General features: G+C 45.6%; 1 protein-coding gene and 1 long non-coding RNA gene across 2 annotated transcripts; one reads left to right on the top strand and one right to left on the bottom strand.

Moving 5' to 3' along the window:
• Positions 1-1,087: 1,087 nt before the first annotated feature.
• Positions 1,088-7,741, bottom strand: LOC109564094 (uncharacterized). Its single transcript, XR_002181470.2, has 3 exons — positions 7,622-7,741; positions 5,985-6,051; positions 1,088-3,691 (listed from the first exon to the last, which is right to left on the bottom strand). It is a non-coding gene; the product is annotated as an uncharacterized lncRNA (long non-coding RNA).
• Positions 7,742-7,756: 15 nt separating this feature from the next.
• Positions 7,757-18,428, top strand: SOD2 (superoxide dismutase 2). The gene is made up of 5 exons (XM_070796477.1): positions 7,757-7,915; positions 8,276-8,478; positions 13,080-13,196; positions 14,910-15,089; positions 17,072-18,428. Exons 1-5 carry the CDS (start codon positions 7,893-7,895, stop codon positions 17,215-17,217), a joined length of 669 nt encoding a protein of 222 aa, XP_070652578.1. The 5' UTR covers positions 7,757-7,892; the 3' UTR covers positions 17,218-18,428.
• Positions 18,429-20,486: the final 2,058 nt, after the last annotated feature.

The raw sequence follows: 20,486 nt of genomic DNA, 5'->3' as shown, positions 1-20,486 counted from the left end.
TCACGTGCAACGAGCAGACTGAGACATCTTTGGTTGTCACAGCTGTAGGTGGGTGAGGACTACCAGCTTCTGGTGGGTAGTGGCCGGGGAGGTAGGTAAACATCCTGCATACCCAGGACAGCCCCCCAGTGGGAGAGTTACCTGGTTTAAATCGTCAGCAGTGTGGAGGTTGAGATTGAAGCCCCAGCTGTCTGGGTTCCAGCCTTTGACCCCAGACTCTAGTCTCTGGGTAGCCTCAGGCTTTTGCTGTCACACCCCAAGAGCCGCTGATCTTCTGGGGTAACAGGCTCTGCAGGACTATGACCAAGCACCTGTGGGTGGGGACACGGCTGGTTCTACATCCCAGCTCCTGGCAGGCTTAGCACCACAGGGCGGTCCGTGCGGGGAGTAGAACGTGAAGGTTCAAGCACCCACTGAAATCCTTTCTCATCCACCCTCCAACCCCAGCTAATGGAGTCAGCTGCTACTCAAAGCACGATTATGAAGTCTCCGAGCCTGGACCAGAGGCAGGGAGACTCCTGTTCTGGGCAGCGCGGCACTGGGGAGACAGAAGAGCTGTCTCTGGCTTTAACAGAGCGTTGGGGTTGACTCTTCTCCGTTCTGCTCACCCCTCACCCCTAGGAGTCTGAGAGCGAGGTGTGGGAAGGTTGGCCTCTTCTTAGGTCTGCCTCCTGGGCTCTTCGATGCCCCATGTCCTCACATGGTCGCCCCTTGGCCTGTGTGTGTCCCTGGCCTTGCCCCCTTTTTATGAGGGGGGGTTAGTGCTTGCATTGTACCTTAATTACCTTTTAAAAGGCTCTGTCTCCATAAGTTTGTTTTCTTAGAGTCTGTGAGTCTGCTTCTAATTTTTGTCAATAAGTTCATTTGTCTTATTTTTTAAAATTCCACATATAAGCGGAATCATATGATATTTGTCTTTCCTCGTCTGACTTACTATGGTGCGGGGAGGGATAAATTAGGAGTTTGGGGTTAATATATACACACTACTGTATGTAAACTAAACAACAGGGCATACTGGATAGCACAGGGAACTCTACTCAATATTCGGTAATAAGCCACATGGAAAAAGGATCTGAAAAAGAATGGATAAATGTATAACTGAATCACTTTACTGTACACCTGAAACTAATACAATACTGTAAATCGACTATCGTTGCTGTTGTTTAGCTGCCAAGTCACATCCGACTCTTTGCGACCCCATGGATTGTAGCACACCAGGCTTCCCTGTCCTTCACTCTCTCCTGGAGTTTGCTCAAACTCATGTCCATTGAGTTGGTGATGCCATCTCAATCAACCATACTCCAAAATAAAATAAAAAGGAAATAAAAAGGGAAATAATTTAAATAAAAAGTAAAAGTGTCTGATACTAAAAAAAAAAAAAAAAAAAAGCTCTGTCTCTGGATACAGTCACATTCTAAGGTACTGGGGGTCAGGACTTCAGCATATGAATCTGGGGGACAAATACAGTCCTTGACAACTGGATTAAGTGTTAAACTGGTCTGGGACAGGACTAAGATGTCTGCTCAGGGGGGACTGGAATGTTTAGGGTGAATGTGGAGCATAAGAGAGCTGCTGGTTTGTCCATCACTGAGAGGCTATTCTTCAAACTCCTTACAAGAGTAACTGATCAGCTGTCTTTCATAAACAGAGCATCTTACCCCAACACATAGCTGACTAGTTCCTGACACTAAATCAAAGGTTAAAGATCCCTCTAGGCTTATTGGACAGGATTTTATCCAGTTTCCCACCAAAGGGCCAGTGCACATGTAAGTGGGCCCTAGGATCGGGTGATGCAGACCAGGATGGAGAATATTCTGGGACACGCCTGAGACGGGACCCAGGGTCCATCCTTTCTCGTGGACCAAGTTCTGGAATGAACCTCCATTGTATATGAGGCCATGCCTCCTGCGTACCCCCTCTGGTTCTCCAGAGTGGACCTTTGGTGGGAGGGCGGCTCCTAACAAATGCTGGCCAGGAGACATAGCCAGCCTGAGCTCCTTCTGCATGGTCATTGCCCTCTGTGCTGCTGCTACTGCTGCTAAGTCGCTTCAGTTGTGTCCGACTCTGTGCGACCCCAGAGACGGCAGCCCATCAGGCTTCCCTGCCCCTGGGATTCTCCAGGCAAAAACACTGGAGTGAATTGCCATTTCCTTCTCCAATGCATGAAAGTAAAAAGTGAAAGTGAAGTCGCTCAGTCGTGTCCCACTCTTAGCAACCCCATGAACTGCAGCCCACCAGGCTCCTCTGTCCATGGATTTTCCAGGCAAGAGTACTGGAGTGGGGTGCCACTGCCTTCTCCGATTGCCCTTTGTGGTCAGGGTCAACTCATTGTGAGTAGCTCTTGAGAGTTATTCTTAGAACTATGCCATGAATTCAGCCTCACTCCATGATAAATCCTGGGCTGTTAAGTGGAATTCTGCGGTGTAATGACTAACAAATCTCCCCACCACTTACATGGAATGCATTGCCCCCCCTGTGTTTTACCTGTGTGGTGGTTAGTTTTAGGTGTTAACCTGGAGGATGTTTTGGATGAGATTAACATTTAAGTTGGTAAATTTCTGGGTAAAGCAGATTGTCCTCTATAAGGTGTGTGGGCCTCATCCAATCAGTTGAAGGCCTAAGTAAAGCAAAGACTGACTTTCCTTAAGTGAGAGGGAATCCTCTATCAGATTGCCTTCACACTGGAACTGCACCATTGGCTTGCCTGGGTCTCAAGCCTGCCAGTTCACACTATAGGTTTTGGATCTCCAGCCTCCATAATCGCATGAGGCACTTCCTTATCATACATCTCTTTCTCTCTGCATATACACATCTTAGTAGCCTTGTTTCTCTGGAGTACACACCAGGAGTGGTGATGATGGTGGATTGTTGATTCCCCTAAAGGGGCAGATGTTGCCTAGTTTTTACAGAGGGATCTTACGCAGGCATCACCTGGATTCTAAATATGGGACCACTTTTCTCTTCACCCTTCCCCCATTCTGTTCTGGTTTCCCAGGTTCATGGCTAGTGAGTCTAATTCCATAGACAAGGGTAGGAAAGTCAGCCAGGTGGGTCAGGGTCAAGGGAAGCTCCAGGAAGCTGGGTCTTCACTGAGACTAAGGAGCAAAGGTGATCGAAGGGGCAAATGAGAGGGGGCAAGGGAGAACGGAGGACCAGTTCAAGCTTTAGGTTCAAGAGCTAGGACCTGAATCATATGCAAGAGAAGAGGCTGGAGATCAATCAGGAGTCGAGAAGACAGGAATAAGCTGGGACCCAGCATAGGAGGGGCAAGTTTCAAACAGTAAACCACAAACAAAATAGGGTTGAGCTCAGTTTTACTGGGTGCAAGGAATGTGGCGGGCAGGGGGTGTGGTGGCTGTTTAAAGGCACAGTGATGTTAGGGTTAACAGGGAGAGCAGTACATTCAAAGCCGAGCTCTACTATCGACTGGCTCTGTGTGACCTTGGTCAAGTCACTTACTCTGTGTGTGTGTGCTAAGCGGCTTCAGTCGTGTCCGACTCTGTGCGACCCTATGGACTGTAGCCTGCCAGGTTCCTCTGTCCATGGGGATTCTCCAGGCACGATTACTGAAGTGGGTTGCTATGCCCTCCTCCAGGGGATCTTCCCAACCCAGGGATCGAACCTGGGTCTCCTGTATTGCAGGCAGAGTCTTTACTGCTGAGCCACCAGGGAAGCCGAAGTCACTTACTACCTTTGTGCAAAAGAGAAATAATAAGCCACTTTACAGAGATGCTGTGAATTAAGACAAGATGTGGAGCATCAGACCCAGCACCAGAACAGGGTCTGACAGTACCAGAACTGAGGATCTGCTCAATTACGTCAGTTCCTTTCTTCCTTTATGTTGGTTGCTCAGTTGTGTCCAACTCTTTGAGATCCCATGGACTATAGCCCACCAGGCTCCTCTGTCCAAGGGATTTCCCAGGCAAGAATACTGGAGTGGGTTGCCATTCCCTTCTCCAGGGGATCTTCCCAACCTAGGGATTGAACCCAGATCTCCTGCATTGCAGGTGGATTCTTTACCAGCTGAGCCACAAGGGAAGCCCAAGAATATTGGAGTGGGTAGCCTATCCCTTCTCTAGGGGATCTTCCCGACCCAGGAATCAAACTGGGGTCTCTGACTACCTGTCTCATTCAATAAAACACTTCTGCTCTGAGCCAACCTTCCCCTTTCCTTTCCAAGAGTTAATGCATTCTTAGAGGATGCAATTTAATGATAATCCGCCTGATGTTGTGGCGTGGGCAGCTCACTTTGAAACCTTTGTTAATGATATTCTATCTTTCCCATCATTCTCTCTGTCTAGATCACTGGTTTCATTTTAGCAATTTAAGTACTACTCTTGGTCCTATTCCTGGAGAAGGAAATGGCAACCCACTCCCAGTATTCTTGCCTGGAGAATCCCAGGGACAGAGGAGCCTGGTGGGCTACAGTCCATGGGGTCGCAAAGAGTTGGACATGACTGAGTGACTAAACTACAGTAAAACAACAACAACTTGATCCTGTTAGCGATCTCATTTATGCAAAAGGAAAGCTGGTGGAGCAATTCTCACTGAGATTCCTGTCTGGGTAAGGTTTGTGGTACAAGGGGTGAAAAGGAAGAGTGAGAGAGAAAAAGGAGAGAATGTAGCTAAAGTCATTCCAAAAATGGTCCGAGTTCATTACTAAGCATGTGAAAATATGTCTTGTAGAAGGATATGTGGCAGAGACTGTTAACTTCCAATCCGTTATTCATTTTCTCTGTTGTTAAGGAATTCCACATTTTTTAACACTGGGAATGGCCATAGCTAAACGAATGTTTCCCAGCCTCCTCTATAGTTAGGTACAGCTTTCTACCAAAATTCTGATTGGAATTTGTTGGGTGAATCTATCATGGAGAATCCTTGAAAGGAGATAGCTGGGGCCAACCTTTTGTCCCTCCCTCTTCATGGAGAGGGGGTGAGATAGCTGGTCTTCTACAAGCTATCATCATGGGGCAACTCTGAGGACAGAGGAACCTGGTTCCTTGAGGACTTCACAGCACTGTCATCCCAGCCCTGGACTACCCACTCCAGATCTCTTTTACAGGAGGGAATACACACTTCTGGGTTTGAGACACTGTGGCTGGATCTGTTTAATAACCGACTCCAAAGGATTTCATTTCAACCTACATTTTTCCTTCTTCAGCCAATATGTTGATCTAGACTCTGGTGGGTCTGAGATGCCTGTGAAGTAGTCTTGGGAAGTTTGTTGATGGGAAATCCACAATTATGGTGCCCTGATGTGGCAGATGACATCCTGAGCTGGCGGGAGGAATTTGGGACAGATTCCAGTCAACTGTAATCTAACTCCTTGAGACAGTTGAATGAGTACATCTTATAGTGGTGATTGCAGCCGTGAAATTAAAAGACACTTGTTCCTTGGAAGAAAAGCTATGACCAACCTAGATGGCATATTAAAAAGCAGAGACATTACTTTGCCAACAATGGTCTGTCTAGTCAAAGCTATGGTTTTTCCAGTAGTCACGTGTGGATGTGAGAGTTGGACTATAAAGAAAACTGAGTGCTGAAGAATCGATACTTTTGAACTTCGGTGTTGGAGAAGACTCTTGAGAGTCCCTTGGACCGCAGGGAGATCCAACCAGTCAATCCTAAAGGAAACCAATCCTGAAGATTCATTGGAAGGACTGATGCTGAAGCTGAAAATCCAATACTTTGGCCACCTGATGCGAAGAACTGACTCATTGGAAAAGACCCTGATACTGGGCAAGACTGAAGGTGGGCGAAGGGGATGACAGAGGATAAGATGGTTGGATGGCATCACCGACTGGATGGATATGAGCTTGAGCAAGCTCTGGGAGTTGGTGATGGACAGGGAGGCCTAGCATGCTGCAGTCCATGGGGTCACAAAGAGTTGGACAGGACTGAGCCACTGAACTGAACTGAACTGATAATGGTCAACTATAAAGGAAAAACAGGCCCGTTTACTGGATGTAAGACATTTTCATTACCTCCTGCAGCCCCCAAGCCCTGGTCTCAATCCTGGTCACTCTCGTAGTTGGGGTGTCTTCTGGAAGGCTGTAACCAATGGCAGATATGATGTTAGAGACACTAATCTCACTTCCCCACAACCCAGCCTTTGTTGCTTGCTCAAAAGAGCTTGTCCTGCTGAGGGGGTGGGGTGGGAATTCAATTTAAATATCAAAGCATCACTTGTACAAAAAAGAAGTACAGCGATTTGGCCTGACTGGGCTCAATCTCCTTCTAGTGATATTTTGTTCTCACTAGAACAAGCCTTTTTATTAGCGACTGACCTATCACTGAATTGTTATTTCATTCTTCCAAATGCTTTTATTCCAGTTCCCATAGCTAGTACCCTAAAAGCAGTTCTTAGTATCTCATGCTAGAATTTATACAACAGTTTTTTAACTAGCCTGCCCCTTAAATCAATGGCAGACTCCCTTGACTGGAAAACTACTTTAAATATGCCTCATGTCAGCTAAAATGCTTTTCAGTTTCCGGTTACCAATTACGTGTTTGAGTTTTAAGGACACTCATCACCTGGTTCCAACTTGAATTTCCTCCATCTGGTAGCATGCCCTTACATTCACCTTGACTGCCAGCAAGCCCTACCCTTTCTGTGAAGCCGGGCTCAGTGCTTCCCCTTTCGGTTCCCCTAGTCATCCTCGGCACAGAGGTGGGGTGGAAATTGTGAAGGGGGTGGAGGAAGGTAACTGAAACACTATTCAGCACCTATTATTTGTCTGTTTATTACTGTACTATTCTATTCAGGAAAGGCCCAACTCAGGCCAATAACAGTGTAAAACTTTCTAATTTCTTCACAGAATTCAGGATTTTTTTTCCCAGTTGTTGAGAAAGTACCTGATATTTACAGTTCATTAGAAATAGGACGCCGCAGCAAAGACTCCTCTGTTGTACTTCTTTTATATTCTCCCAGCAAACACTCAAGACTTGACTGCTAAGGCCTGGTAATCAATGTGTGAACTTTGGATTCTAATCCTGATCTTTCACTTATTAACGGTGTGACCGGGGCAACCGGTTCATTAAGCGGGAATCAATGATGCCTATCCTAGGAGTGAAACAAAGATAAATGTATGTAAACTCTGCAGCGCAGTCCCTGGCACGTGGCGGGTGCACAGTAACACTATTATCAGGCCTGGCGGAGGTCCCAAGGTCGGTTCACTCGGAAAGAACGCTCACTCAGGGCAGTAGTTGGAGAGGGACCGGCCCTACACCGTCCCAGAGCCAGGGCCCGCTCTCCTGCGAGACCGCGTCGGCTCACGGCTGCGCTCCGATGCGGCTCCCAGAGACACTAGTCTTTCCTCTGTGCGAAGGGCCCGGGACCCCGAGGCTACCCCCCACCCCACCCCGGCAGCGTCCGGGAAGGAGCAGGAACGCAGCCGCGGGCTTCCCGGCACGGCCCGCGGGGCCTGGGCCCCCCATCCGCGGGCCGCGCCAGGCGGTGCCCTCACCGGGGCGGAACGCAGAGCCGTACCATCTCTTTCGGGGGCTGGGGGGAGGGAAAACAGCGGCCCTCCCTTTGGCGACGCGCCCGGAGACGCGCAGTCGCAGTGGGGGCCCCGCGGCTCGCGCAGCCGCCGGGGAGACTGCCGGGCCTCTTTCTCACCTGCGCTGGGCCCGGAGCACGGGCGGGGCCGACCACAGCGCCGAGCACCCCATTTCCCCGGCGTTGGAAGCGGCGCGCAGCGGGGCGGGGCCGAGGCGAGCGCAGTGGGGCGGGGTCGCGGCGGGCGCAGGAGGGCGGGGCCGCGGGGCGCGCGGGAGGCGGGGCCGCGGCGGTGGTGTCCTTGCGGCGCAGCCCGGGACACAAGCGCATCGTCTCAGGTCAGCGCGGCGCGGCTACTCGAGCTCCGAGAGGCCCACGGGCGGCGTCCACCATGTTGTCGCTGGCGGCGTGCAGGTGAGGCTCCGGATAGCGGGCGCGGCGGCCGGTCGCGGCCCCGGCGGGGGCCTCGGTGGCTTGCCGCTGCTGCCCTCCACTGGCCCGCTCGCGCTGGCCCCGCGGGCTCCAGGACACCGGCCTGCGGGCAGGTGGTGGGCCGAGCGCGCCCAGGTGCCGCCGGATCCGCTGGACCGCAGCTTGAGTTTCAGGCTGGAGACTGGACGGCCGGCTGGCCGACGGTCCCAAGGGCCAGCCCCACCCCGCTCCTCCTCCTCCTCTCCGGCGCTCGGGTCCTCTCTCCGGGCTGCGGAGACGCGCTCGCGGGGGAAAGGTGGCTGCGTGCGGGGCCCAATCGCGCTGGGTGTGCTCTCTCTGCAGCACGAGCAGGAGACTGGTGCCGGCCCTGAGCGTGCTGGGCTCCCGGCAGAAGCACAGCCTCCCCGACCTGCCGTACGACTACGGCGCCCTGGAGCCGCACATCAACGCGCAGATCATGCAGCTGCACCACAGCAAGCACCACGCGGCCTACGTGAACAACCTCAACGTCGCCGAGGAGAAGTACCGGGAGGCGCTGGAGAAGCGTGGGTGCCGGGCGGCCGGGCTCTGGGAAGCGGGTGGCGGGGCGCTACGCTGCGAGGCGTGCCTGGTAAAGACCAGTGCCCCCCGGCGCCGCGCAGAACCAACGCGCGCGGTTGCGCGTGGACCTGGGGGCGGAATTCACAGGGAGAACAGCCGTTTCGTGGGGAACCCAGGCTTGCATTTGTTGGCCACTCTGTTTTCTTTTATATGCCACTCTTTTGAATTGAGTGAAAATATAGTACGGAGTTGGTGTTTTTCTTTTTTTAGAGGAGCTCAGTTGACAAAACCCGTAGTGCGTGAACTTTATTCTGTGTTTTGAGTCTGGGGCCGTCTATGGGAGTACGATGTCTTAACGTTTCTATCCAGAATAGTTTCTACATTTTTGCGTGAGGGAAACCGTTGTTTCCAGGCTGTACGTGTGGCTGAAGCAACACAGTTAAAAGTGCATTTTTTTTCCTAAATGTTTTTTCCCCCCCATTTTATTTATTTGGACTATAATTGCTTTACAATGTTGTGTTAGTTTCTGCTGTTCAAGGACATGAATCAGCTATGTTGTTGTTGTTAGTCGCACAGTCGTGTCCGACTCTTTGCGACACCATGGACTGTAGCCCCCCAGGCTCCTCTGTCCATGGGATTCTCCAGGCAAGAATACTGGAGTGGGTTGCCATTTCCTTCTCCATGAATCAGCTATGGGTATACACATATCCCCTCCTTCTTGAGCCTCCCCCACCCGCCCCCTCAGCCCACCCCTGTAGGTCATCACAGAGCACCCAGCTGAGCTCCTTGTGCAGTACAGGGAGCTTCCCACTAGCTAGCTATTTCAGATATGGTAGTGTATACTGAGCGACTTCACTTTCACTTTTCACTTTCATGCATTGGAGAAGGAAATGGCAACCCACTCCAGTGTTTTGCCTGGAGAATCCCAGGGATGGGGGAGCCTGGTGGGCTGCCGTCTATGGGGTCGCACAGAGTTGGACACGACTGAAGTGACTTAGCAGCAGCAGCAGCAGCAGCACCGTATGTACCTCAGTGCTGCTCTCTCAATTCCTCCCCTGCTCCTTCCCACCCGTCCTGTCCATGAGTCCATTCCTTCTCTACATCTGCGTCTCTATTCTTGCCCTGCACATGGTTCATCAGCACCAGTTTTCTAGATTTCCTATATCTGCAAGTTGAATTTCAGTCCTGAGAAATTGGTTGATTGTATTTTAGGCAGTGACTGCTTGTTGACTGGGGACATCTAGTGGGAAAAGGCAGCAGTTCAGTCTGGTTGTGTGTGAGATTATTAGGTAAACGAAAAGAAGAGGAAGTTACCACATTCTGGAAGATTTACTTGTGACGATCAGAGGGATGGTCTGAGGAAAGAAAAAGGTTCTGAGTACAGGAAGAGGTTCTACGATTTAGGGAAAAAACAACTTCGGGAAGAATGTGGTAATGGGGAGAGGCTGGGGTAAATCCCAGTTGTGAAACTTATTTCCTGCAAGACAACACATGACACCTATGAATGCCTCTTCAGTATTTTAAAAGCAGCTTAAATGCCAGTCCTTGTGCAATAGAAGCTTTGCTTGTTTAGTGAAAGCTTCTGGGAAAAAAGCTTTACTTTATCACAATATATTCTGTGTTCTATATATATATTCTAATATATTCTATTATAACTATCTGTGGTACTTTTGTTTATTTAAACAATTATATTTTAAAAACCATTAAGAAGTTACATTTTCATGTTTGAAAATTTTGGAAAAAAGTGTAAGGAAAATAACATCATTAATTTTATCTCAGGTAAGTACCATAAATACTTTTCAAACAAACATATATATTTGACTTTTACTGTATTCAACAGAGGAAAAAACTACTGTGAAGCCAAAGAAAACGTTGAGCTTCAGGAAAATTCTTAAAAGCAGATATTAAGCCCCCCAAATTTCTATTAAAATTTAAAAATGCTCATGTAAACTTGAGGAGATTGTGATGAAACTAGTTCTCAGTAAGCAAGTTTCTTTTCCATTATAGTTACTGTTGGCAGTAAAAAGCAATATAAATTCTGTATTTATTTTTAGATTGATTCTCCAAAAAAAATTAGTAAGGGAAACACTGATCTGTCAGAAAATTATTTTGTAAACATAGTGACAAAAGTTGGTATCTTAAACAGAACTCTCAAAGATTATCTGTGTATTTAGATATCATTGGCCTTCTCCTTTCTGAATTGCTGGGGCTTCCCTGGTAGTGCAGAGGTTAAAGCATCTGCCTGCAATGTGGGAGACCTGGGTTCGATCCCTGGGTGGGGAAGATCCCCTGGAGAAGGAAATGGCAACACATTCCAGTATTCTTGCCTGGAGAATCCCATGGCTGGAGGAGCTTAGTGGGCTACAGTCCATGGGTCGCCAAGAGTCAGACACGACTGAGCGACTTCACTTCACTTTCTGAATTGCTAAAACCTGGAGGCTTTATTGTTTCAGACAGCGCCATTTCTTATGTGTGTTCTTAGCATGCACCCTAACAACAGAAATGACCAACCTAGACAGCATATTAAAAAGCAGAGACGTTACTTTGTCAACAGAGGTCCGTCTAGTCAAGGCTATGGTTTTTCCAGTGGTCATGTATGGATGTGAGAGTTGGACTATAAAGAAAGCTGAGCACCGAAGAATTGATGCTTTTGAACTGTGGTGCTGGAGAAGATTCCTGAGAGTCCCTTGGACTGCAAGGAGATCCAACCAGTCCATCCTAAAGGAGATCAGTCCTGTGTATTCATTGGTAGGACTGATTTTGAAGCTGAAACACCAGTACTTTGGCCACCTGATGCAAAGAGCTGACTCATTGGAAAAGACCCTGATGCTGGGAAAGATTGAGGGCAGGAGGAGAAGGGGACAACAGAGGATGAGATGGTTGGATGGCATCACCGATTTGATGAACATGGGTTTGGGTGAACTTTGGGAGTTGGTGATGGAGGCCTGGCGTGCTGTGGTTCATGGGGTTGCAAAGAGTTGGACATGACTGAGTGAATGAACCAACAACAGAAATAGAAAACTTCTTCTGTTATGTAAGCTCCCCAAGGGCAGAGTTCTGCTTGGTTCTGTGTCCTTCACTTTGGGATCTTGGAGTCATAAGAACTTAATACTGAATAAGGAAATTCCCATCTTTCATAATAGTTTTGTTAGTCTGTACCTTCTTCAAGGCATAGAAAAAAATATCTTATTTTGCCTCCATGTTTGGCAAGGTCAAAAAAACAGCTCCAAATATGCCATTCTTTTTAAAGTACAGAGGTCAGAATTCTTTTTCTGTAGAAACTCCATTTAGTGTCATGAGTGCCTGCTATGTTGTAAGGCAACATGTTGAGCCTCAGAGACACAGCAGCGCACAGAAGTCCATGTCTTCATTGGAGCTTTCCTTGCATGGAGAGACGTGAATAAGAAATGTGTAGTATGCCAGGGGCTGAAGTCCTATTGAGGAAAACAGATGACAGGAAGTGGTCTGGAGGCGGGTGGGCATTGCCCATTTCATATTGTGGTTAGAGAAGCCTTCTAATGTGGTTGATGCTTCAGTGGAGACTTGAGAGGGAAAGGGGGGGTAAACCCGGAGGCTGTCTCCAGGAAGAGTGTTCCAGCAAAGGCTGCAGTGGTCAGTGGAAGCCCTAAGCTGGCCGCATGCCAGGCCGGCTATCTAAGTGCCAGGAGGGGCCACTGTGGCCTGAGCTGGGCCAGCAGGGAGATGCAGAGGGCCGTATGACACGCATCCCTGTACCGATTGTAAGGACTTGGGGTTCACTCTGTTAAGAGCAGCCTGTGGAGGGGTTTGACCCCAGGTGTGCCATGATCAGTCTGAGGTTTAGAGAAGCCCTCTGACCACTGTGTTGAGAATAGACCGTAGGGGTGGGTGTAGAAGCAGCAGACAGTGGGAGACATGGAGGCTGGAGGAAGGGATGAGGTTCTGGATGTTCTCTGGATGTTCTCTGGCTTTGCTGCTGGGTTGGATGTGGGGTATGAGAGGAAAAGAATTACAAATCACCATGTCATCAAATATACCCTGAGCAAACAGCTGGCACTCACTGAGATGGGGGAGGCCTTTGGACGAACGCGTTTGGGGTTGAAGATCAGCGGTTCAGTTTTGAGTAAGTTGAGGTTTGGGTAGTATAACCATGTTCGTAGGTGGTTGTCTATCTAGAGAATGAGAGTTGAACGTTCTCCATATAGCCTGTGTATGCAACCATCTATTTTATAGCACTCCACTATTTTCTGTCCTTGTTTTCTTTGTCAGGTCATTTACTGAAATCTTTTCTATCCGAGAAAACCGAGTTCTTTGAAGCCTAGGAGTGAATTTTTTACTAGCTTTGCCACTCTTGCTCACTAGCTGTTTGCTACATTATTGATTGAACTGAAAATCCACTGGGACACATAATTTGGGGACACTTTTTTTTTTTTTGGTAAAATATTGAAATGGTGAAGTTTTGGGACTGCTTGTTCAGTCACTCAGTCGTATCCAGCTCTTTGCAGCCCCATGGATTGTAGCCCACCGGGCTCCTTTGTCAGTGGCATTCTCCAGGCAAGAACACTGGAGTGGGTTGCCATAAAGCGCAAGACTTTAAAGAAAATGTATTCGTATTTTAATCTTTCAGGTGATGTTACAGCTCAGATAGCTCTGCAGCCTGCGTTGAAGTTCAACGGTGGGGGCCATATCAATCACAGCATCTTCTGGACAAATCTGAGCCCTAACGGTGGTGGAGAACCCCAAGGTTGGTTTAAAGTGGGGCAACCTTGGCTTCATTTTGTGCATAGTAGGAATGACTTGATTTTCTTAAGTTACCTTCATTCTCCCTGAGGTATCATGATGGCATCTTTCTCATAGCAGAGGGTACGACAGAGCTGTAACTTTCAGAGGGGCACGTGCGAGAGTGCAGAATACATCCAGGGAATTATGCACACACTCACACACACAATACCACATACGGAGTCATCTCCTGGTCGAAATGCACTGTGCATCAGGGGAAGACTGAGTTTTTAGGAAAGATGAATTTTCATTTACTTGCTCTAGGCCCTGGGATAAGATATTAACCATTCCATATCTTACTTTTCTTCATCTGTATGGTATGGGGATAATTATAGGGTTGTTTTAAAAATTAGGCCATTATAGAATAGTGCCCTTTGCTATTATTTTACTACTCTTTCTAGCTGATAAAAAAGTAAACTGTCCCAGAAAAATAGGTTTTCCAGGACAGCTGCAGGTAACAAGGGAGTCCAGAGCCAATGGACTTGTTCGCTCTGCTTGTTCACTTGACTTCCTGTTTGGTGCGTGGAGTCCCGTAACTTTATCCTTCCCATCCCAGGGAAGGTATGGGCCATAAACAGAGCTCTCCACCTTTGTCTCTGGTCTTCTGGCATCTACCTTAAGTTTCTGAGGCATTTTTAATCCTATTCTAGAAGGCACCTTATGCACTCGAAATAAGCAATTTCATTTGGAAGTAAGGATGATTGGAGGAGTAAGTATGGGGAGCTGGAGAATTTATTTTTTCTGAGGTAGATCTTTGGACCATGACTTAATACTTTTGAGGTATTGAGAGTTACCAGAATATCAGATACACCTATGTTCAGCCAACAGGTTTTGGCACTCTGCCATTTTTGTGTTATCTGTGCCCCTTTATCTCACCACTTGTGCTTATAATAGATGATTACTTTAAAAATTAAAAAGAAGTTGAATATTTATTTTTTTGGCTCTGCCAGGTCTTAGCTATGGCAGGTGGGATCTAATTCCCTGCCAGGCAGCAAACCTTGGCCTTGGGGCATTGGGAGCACAGAGTCTTAGCCACCGGACCACCTGGGAAGCCCCTAGATGATTACTTTTAGACCATTAAAATAAGAGAAGGAATATCTTGGGCGTAGTTGATTTAGTTGATGTGCTCCGTCTAGGACTGTATTCTGTACGGGTACAGAATAAAAAGGGTGATGACCCGTGGAGTGCACCCTTAGTTCACTTTAAGAGGCAACATCACTCTTTTTAAAATGATGTAGTAATTAACGTAGGAAAGATCTGGGCTGCCTTGGAGAAGAAGCAAATCTCAGCCATAACATTTTATTCCCAAATTGCGACAGAGTAGGTAGGGTAGGATTCAAAGTAAAATCTTCTGTTGAGGGGGAAAAAGAAAGTGAATGGAAAATACTATTTCTTTCCTTGTGGAAATAGCACTGTGAGTGAAAAAAATCCCTCTAACGTGTTTCAGTAACACACACGTGAATAAAAATCATGAAACCCGACGACTGTCATGTCGGGGCAGGAATGACTGTGTTTTGTAGGCTCGCTGGGTTACGGAGTGCTTTCTGTGTTGCCTGGTGTCTTGGGCCGTATGACAATAATACTTGATATATGTGCTAAAATGATTTATTGTAATTGTTGTAATCTCTTCATTCATGGGTGGGTTTTGTAACCTTTTTTTGGTTTCTGTTTTTAATAGGGGAATTGCTGGAAGCCATCAAACGTGACTTTGGTTCCTTTGCCAAATTTAAGGAAAAGTTGACTGCTGTATCTGTTGGTGTCCAAGGCTCCGGTTGGGGTTGGCTCGGCTTCAATAAGGAGCAGGGACGCTTACAGATTGCTGCTTGTTCTAACCAGGATCCCCTGCAAGGAACAACAGGTTAGAATTCTTTATTCTGGAGAGATGGTTCATTGTAAAGCATTTATCGTGAACTGGAGACTAACAGCGTTTAAACCTTCCTGAATACGTTTTGAGCAGATCTTAGGAGCCGATACCCAGAGTCTTGTGTGAGCAAAAATGCTTTCCAGGTCCTTGATATTTTATAAAATTAGCACATGTAATTTTACAGATATGTTAACAAAAAGATTTTAAACATAAGCTCTGCTTCATTTGATAGAGAATTCATATCAGGCTACAGAATAATTATATGCACTAGTATAAAAACCTAAGATTAGATAAATAGCATGAAGGAGGAAAAGAGACACAGGCTCGGTCTGACTTCAAACCTTGGACTCTCATCCCCTGTGCTGAGCACCTGTGGCTAAACTGGGACCAGAGCTCAGGTTTCCAGAGTCTGCCTTGCGGAGGGCTTTGGCGCAGGAAGAGGCTGGGTTTCAAAGCTGCAGGCTGGGCTCATGAATTCCTTTTTCATGTTGAGCCAGATGGAAGTAGTAGCTCTTTAGGGAGTAGTCCTAACGATCCAGTGGTCAGCTGAAACTCTGATGAAAGGTGATCGCATCGGTTAGCAGTGGGTCTCAGCCATATTTTCTGCCTCTGCACATGTCAGGAGACCTCCTTACATGACCCACTGCCCCAGATCTGTCCAGATTTAGTCAGAATCTAAGCTGCTCTTTTGGGAGCCACAGAATTGGGAAAAGCAAAGATTTGTGAGCCCTGAGTGCTCTGGAGTCAGGTACCTGACCCGGAAGGCTGTGATTGGTGAATCCTAGCGACACCGCCTTCTCCCCGCTTGAAGAAAGCCAATAGGAATAAAGATAAATGAAAGTCATGGCAGTTTATTTATGGGAAAAGTCATGTATGAATTTTGCTGCCTTAATTATAAATGATTAGTGGCACACCCCACGATGGATTTAGACACATTTGTTGATGACTCTTTTCTTAGAGGAGTGCTTACAGTTGGAGAGGTTTCCTTTGTTTTTTGGCTGTACAGCGTGGTCTGTGGGATTTTAGTTCCCTGACCAGGAATCAAACCCATGCCCCCTGCATTGGAAGTGTGGATTCTTAACCACTGGACCTCCAGGGAAGTCCCTAGAGAGGTTTCTTAAATGAATGTTTTGTAGATTTAACTAATTCTTCATTTAAATTACTTAATTTCTGAAATGTGCATCTTTTCCTTAAGTCTTACTCAGTTTTCGTTGTTAACTTATTCTTATATTAATGTCTCATATAAACCTTGTGCTTTATTTTATTGAAATATAGTTGGTTTACAATGTTGTGTTAATTTCTGTTGTACCGAAAAGTGACTCACTTTTATTAATTATACATAATAAATGCTTTGTGCTCTCTGTGACTAACCTTAGCCCAGGGGAGCAGAGCAGGTTTTTCATAGCCCCCCACAAATGCACACCACCTTTGGAAGGTACTCAGGCATGCTGGAGACCTGGGTTTGATCCCTGGGTCAGGAAGATCCTCTGGAGAGGGCATGGCAACCCACTCCAGTAATCTTGCTGGGCGAATCCCCATGGACAAAGGAGCCTGGTGGGCTGCAGTCCATGGGGTCCCAAAGAGTCAGACACAACTGAGTGACTTAGCATACACATAGCCACCCCTGCAAATGAATCACACCCTTTTTGAGACCCCTAGTAAGGACCACTGAGAATTGGCTCTTGGATAAATCTGTTGATTTTAAGAACACCTGTTAAATACTGTGGTTTAGTTGATTTTTCCCAAGTCTATTTCAATTATTTTTCCTATTTATCACATTTTCTTCTTCCAAAGAGTAAAGTTTAAAATCGTTTAGGATCTTTATTCTTATGCAGATTTCCTATATATATCATATATAAGAAACTGAAAAGTGGACGAGAATGTGGTAAAGGGTAATTTTGTGTGCGTAGGACAGTTAAAGTGAGAAGATGCAGTGTTTTAGATTGAATCCCGTGGTTTTTGTTTCATTTCAACAGGTCTTATCCCCCTGCTGGGGATTGACGTGTGGGAGCATGCTTATTACCTTCAGTATAAAAATGTCAGGCCCGATTATCTGAAGGCCATTTGGAATGTGATCAACTGGGAGAATGTAACTGCACGATACACGGCTTGCAGCAAGTAAACCGTCAGCCTTACACTGAGTACACCAAGCTCTTTCTGACTATTTTTGTAGTAGTGCAGAGAACCAGATAAACCAGTACACTGCTCTGTTGTAGTGTTTCTGAGTGTGGCTTGTTCAAAAATTTGGTAGAAATAATCCACTGCTATGGATAATCTCTTTTAAAAGTTTGTTATTAGGCAACTGTTTGAAAACGTTAAGTGCTTTGTATGATTTAGCCTTTTGATTGAACATTTTCTTCGGAGAGCTAAACTAGCTAGGAGGTGGTAGTTGTCATCATAAAACCATCAAAAAAAACTTCATCCCCATGAAGCCTTTCTAATCCTGTTCAATCGCAGTTACAGAAAATCTAATCTTTTTTGCCCCAGTTGCTTAATAATAGAATATTAAATTTATTTCCCAAGGAAAATGCTCAGTTTTCTATTGAAAATTGCTCTGTTGATAATCTTCTGTCCAGTATTGTTTCTGATAGTCACCACCCCGTGGTCTTTAATTATTTTCTGATCACATGTTACATAGGGTTAACACTAACCATTTTGTCATTAAAAATATATATGACTTGATTTCTGAGAATTGCTTTATTATGAGAAGGAAATAGTAGCGCCTCTGAATTTTTCTGTAGCAAGAAAAATAAAGACTTTTGTGAAATTTTGTCTTGAAGCATAGCGTGTTGTCTAAGCACTCAAAGGGGACAAATTACAGCCTGGTTAATAAAATCCACAATAGGGCTGTGGCCACAGATCCTCTGGCTGGGCACTTACCCCTCTTCTTCCGGGTCTGTTCACGCCGCCTTCCTCTCGAGAGAACTAGGCTGGCTCAGGTCCTGCCTCCCAAGTGATGAAAGACACGTTGGTTTCTGGATGCAGTCAGACGCACGCCCCGCTCTGGAACATTTATTTGCAAAGACTTGTTTTTCAGTAATTTCTTCCATTTTGAGGGGTTTTTTTTTGCTTTCTTTTAGAAAAGGTACAATCAATACAGAAGCTTTATATTGCTTTATTGGTTTTTCCAGTAAAAGGAAGACTACCCCTAATTCAGTGACACCGCACATGGCGTTCCTGCTTAGTTTTTTCGACTGGAGCTGTTCAGAGCAGCAGGGTCCTTTCTGTATTTGGCTTCAGGTGTTCCCTGTCCATCAGATCCCTCCTCATCGTTAATGGCTGTATAATGCTTTATCAGTTGGACACTTCCTAATAAATTTTACAGTCCGATTACTGAAGGTTTCATTTATTTCTAATTGTTATTACAAATAATGCCATTATTTGTGGCAGTCCACATAGCTTTTACCTTTCTATGGGAATATTTTCTCTCTGTAGGTTTCTTTTCTTAAACTATTTAGTAACAGGGTGTTTTCTCAAATTTGCTTTTTCATTTAAAAAGTTTCCCCCAACTCTATTATCTGTGGGTTGTTTTTTTTTTTTTTTTTTCATAGAAAAATGGAGTGACTTAGCAGTTTCAATATTGAAGACTGAAGTTTTTTAAAAAATTTAAATTCAAGGCACTTTTCTTTTAGAGTTCAATTAGAAAAGCAGTCCTTCTAAATTGTCAACAGCATTTATGAGACCAGTGTTAACTGTGTGTGTGTGTATGGATTGAAAATGACTCAGAGACTATGATCGCCATCCAAAGTGGCTTTCATGGAGCACAGCTAAGAGCTGAGTGACTGCTGCTAACGTATATCTTATATATACATATATGTGCCTGTATATATAAAGGCAGTTGTGTGACCACTTGTTACATGTATCCTGTATACAGATATACATGCCTATATATATAAACAAGGCAGTGAACTCTGTAAACAGACTATTGAGGAAATAGGACCTTTTTGAAAGATGGGCTTTTGACTACAAGTGGTCTTCTAGATCATGAACTATCTAAGATAATGCACAGACTACAGACATATCAAGCTGTTGGACTCGTACTAAGCTTTACGACTCACAAAACATTCAATGTTGAAACTTCTATGGGGCTCTATTTTTGCTTTGATTAAGTGACAACAAGAGAAAGCATACTGTCCTCCACTAAAGTTTTGGATTTTAAGAGACTTAAGATGACATATGCAATACAGATTTTAATCATCCAGCAGAAAATAAGATTCTAAGATTCGGTTTAGCCCTGTTTTTCATAGTAGAAAAGAAACAGAAAAAGTAAAAACAGCATTTCTTCTGGAAAGGGCAAGGGCAACTCTTCCTGTTCACCCAGGAAGAGTTTTGTGACCGAAGCAGCAGAGCCTGCTCTAGTCTCAGACAAGCTGCAGAAACCTTACTTAGAATGGGCGGTGCCTCAGGGGAGCAGGACGAAGTACGAAGGGTGTTTGTGAAACAGAATTGTTGTGTAATAATGAAACTTTGATACTGAGAAATTACAGCTTCACTGCAAATCTCAGATTCATGATTCTAAAATGAGATTTGAGTTTCTGTTGAGTGCCTTGAAAAAGCAACATCGAAATCATAAAATTTAAGACTGATGTATGCTCAGTCACATCTTAAAACGAGGCAGAAGTACGAATTTTGTTTCTTGTTTTAATCGCAGAGGAACTACTCTTGGGGAAAGCTGTGAGGTAGCTGTTTTATAAATGACATCTCTCATTTTCAGTCACGCTCTCACAATCCCATCAAGCTGACATTCTGTGTTGTAAGGTACACGTGGTACCTACTAAATATCCTGTAAGGTCCTGCAAAGTTTTCATTTAATTATTCATTAAAGGAGCATTTATTTTCATATTGTAAGTGTGAAGTTTTTTGATTGCCAATAAAAGAATCTGTTTGCCACCAAAAGGGGTCTTCATTAAATATGTTCAAAAAATATTTATAATCCTACAATGCTGTATCATTTTTACGGTAGGAAAGGAATAATAAATGATAGGCAGTTGAAATTTTACTCTGAAAACCCTGAAGACATATGAATTCTATCTCCAGCTATAGAGCATTTTATATGATAAATTATAACGTTAAAACATCTATTTTTTGGTCATGCTGTGTGGCACGTGAGATCTGTTTCCTGACCAGAGATTGCACCTGTGCCCCCTGCATTGGGAGTGTGGTCTTAACCCCTGGACACCAGGGAAGTCCCAATTATAACATCTTAGAACATTACCCAAACACAGAATCTTGTCTTAACTCTAGGAAAAAAGATTTTTATCACAAGGACAGAGGAGCCTGGCAGGCTGCAGTCCCTGGGGTCGCAAAGAGTCGGACATGACTGAGCAACTAACATCATATCACATCTTGAGTGATTATATTTTATTCACTTGGGTGTTGGAAAGTATGAGA

Source organism: Bos indicus, chromosome 9 (genome assembly GCF_029378745.1).
Source record: "Bos indicus isolate NIAB-ARS_2022 breed Sahiwal x Tharparkar chromosome 9, NIAB-ARS_B.indTharparkar_mat_pri_1.0, whole genome shotgun sequence".
NCBI classification, from domain to species: Eukaryota; Metazoa; Chordata; class Mammalia; order Artiodactyla; family Bovidae; genus Bos; species Bos indicus.
This window is presented reverse-complemented; position numbering and strand designations above follow the sequence as displayed.

What these genes read in the sequence shown, in the direction of transcription:
- SOD2 (XM_070796477.1), top strand. Translation starts at nt 7,893, where the DNA reads ATGTTGTCGCTGGCGGCGTGCAG. An exon ending in CCGGGAGGCGCTGGAGAAGC is followed by an intron (nt 8,479 to 13,079) that starts GTGGGTGCCGGG and finishes TTAATCTTTCAG; the next exon opens with GTGATGTTACAGCTCAGATA. An exon ending in TCCCCTGCAAGGAACAACAG is followed by an intron (nt 15,090 to 17,071) that starts GTTAGAATTCTT and finishes TCATTTCAACAG; the next exon opens with GTCTTATCCCCCTGCTGGGG.